This window comes from Grampus griseus (assembly GCF_964374135.1).
Source record: "Grampus griseus genome assembly, chromosome: 12".
Lineage (NCBI taxonomy): Eukaryota > Metazoa > Chordata > Mammalia > Artiodactyla > Delphinidae > Grampus > Grampus griseus.
The window spans coordinates 26,008,413-26,018,732 of NC_139006.1; the positions used below are offsets into that span (position 1 = coordinate 26,008,413).

General features: G+C 57.3%; 2 protein-coding genes across 3 annotated transcripts; both read right to left on the bottom strand.

The window, feature by feature from the left end:
- Positions 1-313: 313 nt before the first annotated feature.
- THAP7 (THAP domain containing 7) lies at positions 314-2,755 on the bottom strand. Of its 2 annotated transcripts, XM_082668239.1 has the most exons (5): positions 2,535-2,755; positions 2,283-2,362; positions 1,810-1,965; positions 1,190-1,330; positions 314-990 (listed from the first exon to the last, which is right to left on the bottom strand). In XM_082668239.1, exons 2-5 carry the CDS (start codon positions 2,360-2,362, stop codon positions 426-428), a joined length of 942 nt encoding a protein of 313 aa, XP_082524365.1. In that variant the 5' UTR covers positions 2,535-2,755; the 3' UTR covers positions 314-425. The 2 variants fall into 2 exon arrangements, with proteins under 2 accessions (XP_082524365.1, XP_082524366.1); XM_082668240.1 differs by lacking the exon at positions 1,190-1,330.
- A 380-nt stretch (positions 2,756-3,135) lies between these two features.
- Positions 3,136-7,944, bottom strand: LOC309831124 (tubulin alpha-3 chain-like; the record flags this gene model as incomplete). Its single annotated transcript, XM_082668106.1, has 4 exons — positions 3,136-3,529; positions 6,164-6,844; positions 7,140-7,288; positions 7,824-7,944. 4 exons carry the CDS (start codon positions 7,942-7,944, stop codon positions 3,233-3,235), a joined length of 1,248 nt encoding a protein of 415 aa, XP_082524232.1. The 3' UTR covers positions 3,136-3,232.
- Between the last annotated feature and the right edge of the window lie 2,376 nt (positions 7,945-10,320).

The window sequence follows — 10,320 nt, forward strand, 5'->3', positions numbered from 1 at the left end:
AAAGAACTGAGCCTGGCCTGGGTTTCATGGGTGTCTTCAGAGACCAGCTGGCTAAGTCAAGGCTGTTTCAGGTACCAAGGAAAGGGTGCCCAGTATTGCCCCCGAACCTCTACTCACACGATCCCTCAGAGAGCCCTGTACAGTACACGGACACAGAGCTATATAGTGAAGGCTTTCTGCTCTCCACAGCCAAGGGCTTGGACTACAGGGCCTGAGCCCTTCGGGTGCTACAGCCAATCTGGGGAAACGGGCCTGGTACCCAGGGGAAGGGCCCCAGCCCCCAGCTGAGCCAGAGAGCAGCGCTTCTTTCTAGAATCCACTTTATTATGGCATCTGGCAGGGCTGGTGGACGCAGCTCAGATCAGATCCTCTCAAGGTGGATACTGAGGGAGAAAGAGGCTGAGGCCCTGCCGGGCGGCCCTCACTCAGGCCATGCTGCTGCTCAGCTGCATGGCAAAGTCCTGCACGTGCTCCTTCAGAGTCTGGCGGGCATCGGCCTGTGCCCGCTTTTCCCGTGCCCGCTCCTGCTGCAGCTTGGTCAGCCGCAGCCGCAGCCGCTGCTCCCGCCGCTTGCAGGCCTGCAGCTGGCGCTGGGCCTTGTCCAGGGCATCAAGTGCAGCCTCAGCCCGCCGCTTCCAGAGCAGGGCGCTGCCCACCTGGTAGCTGTGCTCATTCTGGATGTAGGCTCCAGCGGGCGGAGGGAGGCGCAGCATGTAGGCTGAGGGTGAGATGGGCCTCGGCTCCAGCGGAGACGGCTGTCGCTCTGGCTCCCGCTCAGGTGAAGGCTGGGTGCTGCAGCCTGCTTCATCTGCCTGGGCACCCAGGGGCCCCAGGAGGTCTGAGAAGGGGCTGCTGAGGCCAGGCTCCAGCCTCCCGGTGGGGGAGGCAGGCAAGGCGGCAGGTGCTGAGGCCTCTTCCACAGGAAAGCAGGTGATGTCAGCAGGTGGAGGTGGGCAAAATGGAGTTGTGGGCCCTCGGCCCTCAGAGCAGCTGGGGGGAAGAGAGAGAGACTGACAGGCCAGGCTCAGGGCTCGCCGACCCCATTTCACCAGGTCATCTAACCCCCATCCCTGAACCCACTCCACGGGCTCAGACCCCGGTCCAGCAAGGCTGCTGTCAGGCACCCTAAAGCCCAGTCCCTCAGACCTGGGGTGCAGTGGGGCACCTCCCCCTCCGCTGCAGCACGTACCGCTTCCTGCATCGCCGGAGCCGGCTGACGTCAGGGGGGCTAGGGGGGTAACTGTGCCCCTTGGTCTTGGTTGTTCGACGCAACTTGGAAAAAGACTCAAATATCGTCGGAACTGCTCCCTCCTTCAGCCTGTGATACCCACTGCGAGGGAGAGCGGTCTGGATGAGGTGGAACAAATCCCTGCCGCCCCAGCCGACCCGCAGGGCATGGAGCCAGCAGGCCCTCCAGCACTCCAGCAAGCTGCTGGGTTAGCTCTGTGGGAGGTGGGCGGCACCCTGCCAACAATGAGTCTGGGGAATGCCAAGTTAAGGCCCCCACCAATCTCTTCCGTGCAAAACTCCTCAGAGTTAAAGAGTGTGGACAGGCTCCACCAGAACAGGGTAGCCCAGCCAAAAGAACTAATTCCGTTTGTGCACTTGTAGGGAGGGCTGGGGTTGCAGGGAGTGCGCTCTGGCACAGTGATCCCTAGGGGGGTGGGTCTCACTGCCCAGGTCTGTCGGGAGAGGAAGCTGAGGTTCTCAGCTGGAGAAACCAGGGCTGCTGCTCCGGGGACCTCCCCACCGGCCGGCTGCCACCCCACTGCCCAGGCCCTGCCCACTGCCAGCTGCCAGGAGGCTCACCTGATTCCCACCAGTTCAAAGCAGTTCTCCTCGAAGTGCTTGGAGCAGAAGTAGATGTACTCGGACGCCGGGTCCCACAGGCCCTGGCCGCTGGGGTCCAGCCGCTGGCAGTTGGCCAGCCACAAGCCCCGCCTTGGATTGTCCTTCTTGGGGAGCCTGCGGGGCCACAAGCCCGTGAGCCCGACGGGAAAGGCCGGCCCCGCTCATGCCGCCCCCAGACCTCGCGCTGACACTGCCTGCGCACAGACAAGGAAGCTGAGGCCTCCAGAAGAAAAGAGACTCGCTGAACATCATCACGTAGGTGAGACTCGAAGCTGCTGGCCCGGGCAGGCGGACCGCCCCTCCTCCCCCACCCAGCCTCCCACTCAAGCCCCGCCCCGACCACAGAAGCGCGTGCGCAGTGGCTCCGCGAGGCGGCAGGACGGGCGCATGCGTAGGGGACCCTCCGCGCGCCGGCGCGCACGCGCGCTAACCTGTGGAAAGAGATGCCGCGGTTGCGCGTCTCGCGCGTGTCCCGTGTGCAGCAGCCGGCGGCGGAGCAGTGACGCGGCATCTGGGGAAGAGGCGGGAGCTCGGTCGCGGGCGGCCGTCGGGGCCCGGAGGGGCTTCGCGCCCCAGGCTGCCACCCCGCTGCAAGCGGCCCCCGAGTGGCGGGTCTTCCCCGGCTCGATCTCGCCCGAACCCCGTCCCAGCCTGTTCTCCAGACTCCCGCTTGCGGCACTCACGGTCTCGCCATTGCTGCGCCGCCGAAGTATCGCGAGGTTTGGCTCGCGGCGGAAGTCAATACCATAGAAACGCGGAAGTGCGCGGCGTTCGCCGAGAGGCGGGTCCCGGAAACTGCAGAGCGAGCCCGGGGAGTGGTCGCGGGGATCTCCCACGCCGCCCGGGTCGGGAAACGCCTACGACGGGAACGAGCCCGGCGGTGCTGGCGCGCACGCTTCCTGCGGGAGAGGTTCCTCTTCTGGGCCGGGCGGGAGGTTCCGGGACAGTTCCTCCGGGGGTGGGGCGCGAGAGTGGGTTCGTGCGGGGCGGGGCAAACGCGGCTGGCCCGCGACTCCGACGACGAGAACCAGCCCACTTCCGGCCCCCGAGGAGCGCCTTGGCCGGCGCGAAGGACTCCAGTTGTTTAGGCGGAGAGCGCTTCCCGGTTCTCCGCCCCTCACTCTGAAGCCTTTTTCGGGGGGTAACGCGGCAGTTGACTGCTCTGTGTAGCGAGACACACGTACGGACCTGCTGCATCTTTTCTGTTCGGGAGGAACATAGTTTCCCTAGAAATTCACTTGGAAAAGGAAAGTATCTGGCGTGGGAATTTGGTCGAAGTGCAGCACAGGGCAGACTATGCTCAATACAGAAACTTTAATAGGTAAACACATCTGTAATGTGACAGTCGGGGGACAGGGGGCCTATAGCCGCGCCCTCGCATTCAGTACTCTTCCCCTTCCTCGGCCTCTGCTTCCACCGAGTCCACGCCCACCTCTTCGTAATCTTTCTCCAGCGCTGCCAGGTCCTCCCGGGCCTCCGAGAACTCGCCCTCCTCCATGCCCTCCCCCACGTACCAGTGCACAAAGGCGCGCTTGGCGTACATGAGGTCGAACTTGTGGTCCAGGCGGGCCCAGGCCTCGGCGACGGCCGTGGTGTTGCTCAGCATGCACACGGCCCGCTGCACCTTGGCCAGGTCTCCCCCTGGGACCACCGTGGGGGGCTGGTAGTTGATGCCCACCTGCCAGAGAAGGGGAACATGGTGAAGTTTATTTATTTATTTAATTTATTTATTTTTCATGGTGAAGTTTATACTGTGGCCTCAGAAATTGTAGGTAGGTTGTTTTTTGTGGAGTTTTTTGCGGTACGCGGGCCTCTCACTGCTGTGGCCTCTCCCGTTGCGGAGCACAGGCTCCGGACGCGCAGGCTCAGCGGCCATGGCTCACGGGCCCAGCCGCTCCGCGGCATGTGGGATCTTCCCGGACCGGGGCACGAACCCGTGTCCCCTGCATCGGCAGGCGGACTCTCAACCACTGCGCCACCAGGGAAGCCCTGTAGGTTATTTTTAAAAACGGGGGCCGTGGACCCAAATTATGCCCTGTAGGAATTGGTACTTTGTTTTGTACCAATATATGCCAACATCTAATATCCGTTGACTTCATATTTTCACTTTGTGAAGCGCCATCTGAAATGGCAAAACTGGAAACAAATGTCCTTTGTGGAAACTAGTTAAATTATCATACACTCCCTACAGTAGAACACTGTATGATCATAGAAAAGAATGAGAAATCTGTCCCGGCATATAAATATGTCCAAGGTATACTTGGTAAAAAGAAAAGCAACTTTAATTCGATTTATGCTTAAAAATACCTGTAGAGTATTAAACACCAGCTAGAGTCTTTGACAGCTCAGGGAATACCATGCTGGAGGAGGACAAACAACGGGGAGAGGGCTGATGCTGTGACCCCCTCCCTGCCCTAGTGAGCAGCTAGCAGTCAGCAGCAGCTGGACACAGCCAGTCTCCAGAAGAGCTGGGATGAGCAGGGGGAAGGGCACAGGGGGTTCTGACTTGATAGAGGGGTGCTCTCGCACAGCGCTAAGGGCAGGCCAGCCAGCCCCTCCAAGTGGGAGTGCTGCCAGCTTCCGTTTCTCTTTGGCATGAGTGGAGTCTGTCACCTACCTTTAAAGAATGTTCTTTGCCCATGTCGCTGGCCCCTTTCTGTCAACGTCACCCGTATAACAAGAGGTGTAATGTGAATATGCACAGACTATCTCTTGAGGGACAAAGCTCTGGAAGGGGAAGAGGACTTCAGCTTTTCAGCCTTCTAAGTCATTTTAATATTTTGCCACATACACACATTTATAATGAAAAAACTAAACATAAACATGGGAAAGACTCCTTGACAATAGTGCATCCCTGAGGAAATGGTTATTAAAGAACGTATGGTGAAATCACACTCAGACTGACAAAAAGGAACTTAGAGCAATGAGAATTCAACGTGCTCCATCTGAGGGAGAACTATCCTCTGTGGGGACAGAAGCTGTGACTTCCTGTACCTCCCCACAAGACCGGCCTCCCCACTGGCTCACAGAGACTCAGCCAGGAGGGAAAGCCTGGGCAGAGGGCACATCACCCCCCAAAGTGCCACCCAGCTGCGGCTGCCTTGGATGTCCTTGCCTTCTGAAGGTCATGGTGAGGTGACTGAAAGGAGAAGTCAAGAATGGAAGGTTTCAACCCCGACCTATAACCTCTGAGGTCTGCAAACCTCTTATGGAAGGTGTAATGAATATTTCCAGATTGGTGAAACCTGTTATAGACTTTACTCTTCTGTGAGTCACTTTGCATCTGTCGGTCTTACACCCTCGGAGATGGTCAGTGCCAGGGTGTCTTGAAGTGGGGCTGACAGAGGCCAGGTGGGTGCAACAACTTGTCTGTCGTCAGAGGCAAGCTCTGGACTTTCCAAATGGCAATAGGATGACACACATATTGCTTCTACTTCTCTTCATTTTCAATCTGCAATGACCCTGGAACGTGCAACTCCCCAAAACACCTCAGGAACTCATCAGGGCTCACAAGTGCAGAATCTAGCACTTTTTCTAATGTGGAAGATCAATTGTGAACAAGGACGTTTAATGAAGAAGAGGGGGCAGAGTTAAGGATCCCAGGCGTGGCGAGGCACTTAGCCTGGTGATCACAATAGGTCTAACATGTTACTTGGCTTCCAGATACAGGTTGCTTTTCTCTGGGTAGACGTTTCATCGTGACACTAAACACGGTTGAAGGAGCCACCTAATTATCAGTGTGATTTTGTGTGCGAGGCAGTGTTCCGAGTCTGGTTTGGAGTAACAGCAGTGAACCACCCTTGGCCCCACAGAAAACACTGCATAATGAATTTAAAATTCTGTCTACAAAAACATAAATGTTACCTAAAATGCAGCGACAACTGGTGACTGAAGTAATGTGAAATCTAAAAACCATGATTTCTAATACAAAATGATACCATAGACCCTGACAGGCTTCTTGAGCAAGAGTAGGAAAATGTGGAGGACAGACATGCTGCAGTCAGACGTCCCTGAAAGCTCCCTCCATTGCTCGCTGCCCCTGAGGCTGTTAGATACTAAAAGCTGTCTCAGCCTCAGTCTCTAAACTGTAAGATAGTAGTAGTAGTAGCCCATGAGTGTTACAGGTTGGTTGTAAGAAATAAGGGTACGTAAAGTCCTTGCTAAAGATCAAGGCACCTAGCAAATTAATTACTAAACTTGTTCTCCCTGCAGTGCAGCTGCCCTGGAACAGGGTACCCTCCACAAAGGGGCAGCACCCCGTCCCAGGATCTGCCGCAGGCGGAAGGTAAATACGCGCTACCGCCCAGCCTACCTTGAACCCAGTCGGGCACCAGTCCACAAACTGGATGGTGCGCTTGGTCTTGATGGTGGCGATGGCCGCATTGACGTCTTTGGGGACCACGTCCCCCCTGTACAGCATGCAGCAGGCCATGTACTTGCCGTGGCGAGGGTCACACTTGACCATCTGGTTGGCCGGCTCGAAGCAGGCGTTGGTGATCTCGGCCACGGACAGCTGCTCATGGTAGGCCTTCTCGGCCGAGATGACTGGGGCGTACGTGGCCAGGGGGAAGTGGATGCGGGGGTAGGGCACCAGGTTGGTCTGGAACTCCGTCAGGTCCACGTTGAGGGCGCCGTCAAAGCGCAGGGAGGCCGTGATGGAGGACACGATCTGCCCGATCAGACGGTTAAGGTTGGTGTACGTGGGCCGCTCGATGTCCAGGTTGCGCCGGCAGATGTCATAGATGGCCTCGTTGTCCACCATGAAGGCACAGTCCGAGTGCTCCAGGGTCGTGTGCGTGGTCAGGATGGAGTTGTAGGGCTCCACCACAGCTGTAGACACCTGAGGGGCTGGGTAGATGGCGAACTCCAGCTTGGACTTCTTGCCGTAGTCCACCGAGAGCCGCTCCATGAGCAGAGACGCAAAGCCCGAGCCGGTGCCGCCCCCGAAGCTGTGGAAGATGAGGAAGCCCTGCAGGCCCGTGCACAGGTCCGCCTGCGGGAGAGCAGAGGCCGTGAGGCCACGCCCGCATGAGCCGTGCCACCACCCCCACGGGCCCCCACAGGCCCCGGTCACGGCACACTCTTCCTCTGCAGGTTCACAATACGGGTTCAACCCATCCACAGGGAACACGCATCACACTTAGCAGTTACAGACGTGGACGCACTGCGGCCACACCGGAAAGGAAGACCCTGCACTCATGGTTCTGCTGGGTTTTGCCAAAGTGATGTCCCGGGGAGATCCCGGGCCTCCCCTCCTGTCCAGGAGGCCTTCCCAGGGCCCTTCTCACCAGTTTGCGGATCCGGTCCAGGACCAGATCGACGATCTCCTTGCCGATGGTGTAATGGCCTCTGGCGTAGTTATTGGCCGCGTCCTCCTTCCCGGTGATCAGCTGCTCCGGGTGGAAGAGCTGCCTGTAGGTCCCCGTGCGCACTTCATCTGCAGAGAGGACAGCGTGCCCGAGACTCTAAGGACGGTCGCTGACTCACCGGGATGGCCAGGTCCGGGGAAACCTTCAATTCTACAGGCACGTGCTGTGCCTCGCAGGCCAGCAGCGTCAGCGTCTCACAGAAAAGGTCTCCGTGTGATACACATGCCTCATCTGCTGTTTATGGCTCCGGGAAGGTCCAGTCAACCCGAGGAACAAATGCCAGTGTGGCCAGTTCCCAAAGGCGAGGGAATGCTCACACCGCACAGGCGGTTCTGCGCGTGCATGTTTTGTTCACACCCACAGCTACACCCGGGGTGTTGCTGAAATGGCCCTGACATACTAGACATCAGCGTGACTTTTGCCGGGCGCCCTCTGTGGCCTGGGTTTCACGGGCTCCAAGGTGACATTCTGTTCTCTCCTGGGTGGCCGCCACTGAAAGGTGCTCTCTCCTGGCAGCTCCCCTTGGAAACTACCTCGGGCTTCTGATCTGGAGGAACCCAGCAAAGGTTCTGTGCTTCCCCTTCTAAGTCTAAGGGTACCTACCGACCACGGTGGGCTCCAGGTCCACGAACACGGCTCTGGGCACATGCTTGCCAGCCCCAGTCTCACTGAAGAACGTGTTGAACGAGTCATCCCCACCGCCGATGGTTTTGTCGCTTGGCATCTGGCCGTCGGGCTGAATTCCATGTTCAAGGCAGTAGAGCTCCCAGCAGGCATTGCCGATCTGGACCCCCGCCTGTCCCACGTGGATAGAGATGCACTCACGCTGGGAACCAGAATATACATGTGAGGCCCCTTGTCTTGAAGGCAGCCATTACTGTGTGGCAGGCAAAATATAATTAAATGTTTGTATGTGCTTCAGAGTGTCTGGGGCTTTCTCATTCCCTATTTTCTTTTCCAGGAGGCTTATGTGACCCTTTTATCCCTGTGAAAACTGGCTTGCCCTGAACCACTCTAGCTGATAGTGAATGCCAGAATTAGCCCCAGAACCTAAGTGTTTGCTACTATACAAAAATTCGGTTATTTAAAATTTTGCAAGCCGTATTTCAATAATAAACTCCATGTTATGGCTAGTCACAGTAATTCTCTGAAGAATATAGCAGTTTTTATTGTGTTCTGACCAAATGATAAGGTTAAGTGGTAATTGAGTTGGGAAAGGAAAAGTGGACTGGGACAGAGGCCACCATGGCCCAAGCATGGGTGGTCACTGTGTGTGTTTCATCTGCCCCCCTAAGTCTAGCCTCTGTTCTCTGTCCAGCTCTGTGCTCAAGGAGGCTGACCCATGTGGACTGTGCCCCCTGGCTTTTGGTTGCTTTAGCCAATGTCAGGCACCAGCAAGAGCTGGAGGTTAGAGGAAGGTGTGGTCGGGCTGCTTGACCCTGGCTCCCTCCCTGCCGGGCTGCCTTGGGTCGCTTGAGTTCCTGTACAAGGGCACAGAGTGTCAGCAGTCAGCGCTTGTCATAAACCTACCCTCTGAGCTTCTCATAAGCACTCCATCCCCTCACCTCTTCCAGCCTAGGAGTTAATGGCTCCCAGATGGCACAAGTGCTGGGATATTGCACTGTCCTTTGGTGGTTTCCTTAAACCCTGCGCGTATCTTTATAAATAGTATCTTCTTAAAGATTGTCCTGTGAGTATCTGTTTTGAATGTACCGTTTCTTTCCTGCCGGGAATTTAACTCTAGTCCCTAATCACATGTCTGATTTTAGACACATCATCCTTACAAATACACAGAGGTGATCACATGAAATTTGAGGTGTGCCACCCACACTAAATTCTGACTTACATACAGTCCTCAGAACTTGAAGTCCTGTTTTCTATTATACAAGCACCAAATCTCAGAGCAGGAGAGACCAGTTTGATGCAGCAATCCCCGAACATCATCCCAGAGGGAAGCATTCGGTTTGGGAAAGATCTCCAATGACAACGAAATCACTCCCCCAGAGGAGGACTCCATCGGCACCCCGGAAGTCCTTTGAAATCCACCCAACCGCACCATTTTCTGGGTTTTTTTTTTTTTTTTCCGTACGCGGGCCTCTCATCGCCGTGGCCTCTCCCGTTGCGGAGCACAGGCTCCAGACGCGCAGCCCCAGCGGCCACGGCCCACGGGCCCAGCCGCCCCGCTGCATGCGGGATCCTCCCGGACCGGGGCACAAACCTGCGTCCCCTGCATCGGCAGGCGGACTCTCAACCACTGCGCCAACAGGGAAGCCCAACCGCACCATTTTCAAATGCACACTATTCGCTTTGAATCCAGATCCACTGTATTTCACAGGATGCCTGTTGTGTCCTTCTACTCTCTCAGCCCCAGTGTGATCAGAGCCAGCTCTGTGATCCGAAGAAATACCCCAATGTCTTCATTTACAAAATGTGGCTGGGGAGCTCCGTGGTTTGTAAGGCCACGTCCATCTGACTGTCTAACAGTGAAAGGAATTGCAGTGCTCGGGGATGTCATTCCTCGCTGTCAACAGAAAGCGAGCGCACTGCCGACCTTGCCTGGATTGCTGAAGTTTGTTTATATTTCTGTACTCGGCTCTATTTCCTCTCTGAAAGTTCCTCCAGACCAAGTCCTGTGTCCCCTTCTCAGCAGATGACCTCCTTCCCCAGCACGGCCCCCCGCCACCCCCGGAGGCCGGCCCTGCCCGCTGTGCCCACTGTCCATGCACCGGGCAGCCCGACCACTGCAGCCTGGACTGCCCGCCTCCCCTAAGCCCAGAGACAACGTGCCGAGGCGAGCTGACTGCCGCGGCTCTCGGACTCGGACGTTGTTACTCGTGGGAACTGTGGCTCCACGGCCGAGAACGCCGCCTTCGCAGTTTCTCCTTTTCAGCCTCTGCTCTGGCCGCGCGATCGGGGAGCGGACGCCCACACGAGGCTCTTCGGGCATCCTTTCAGACCCGGCCCCCACCCATCTGCCCGGGACACGGCCTCCAGGCCTCCCGCCCGCCCGGCTGTACCATGGTGAGCACCACCACCGCACTCCGATCTCAACAGCTGCAGCCGCCCAACTGCTGCTGCCGCGCCGCGCGCTCCTAGGACG

What these genes read in the sequence shown, in the direction of transcription:
- THAP7 (XM_082668239.1), bottom strand. Translation starts at nt 2,362, where the DNA reads ATGCCGCGTCACTGCTCCGCCGCCGGCTGCTGCACACGGGACACGCGC. An exon ending in TTTGAACTGGTGGGAATCAG is followed by an intron (nt 1,331 to 1,809) that starts GTGAGCCTCCTG and finishes TCTCCCTCGCAG; the next exon opens with TGGGTATCACAGGCTGAAGG. An exon ending in CTCCGGCGATGCAGGAAGCG is followed by an intron (nt 991 to 1,189) that starts GTACGTGCTGCA and finishes TCTTCCCCCCAG; the next exon opens with CTGCTCTGAGGGCCGAGGGC.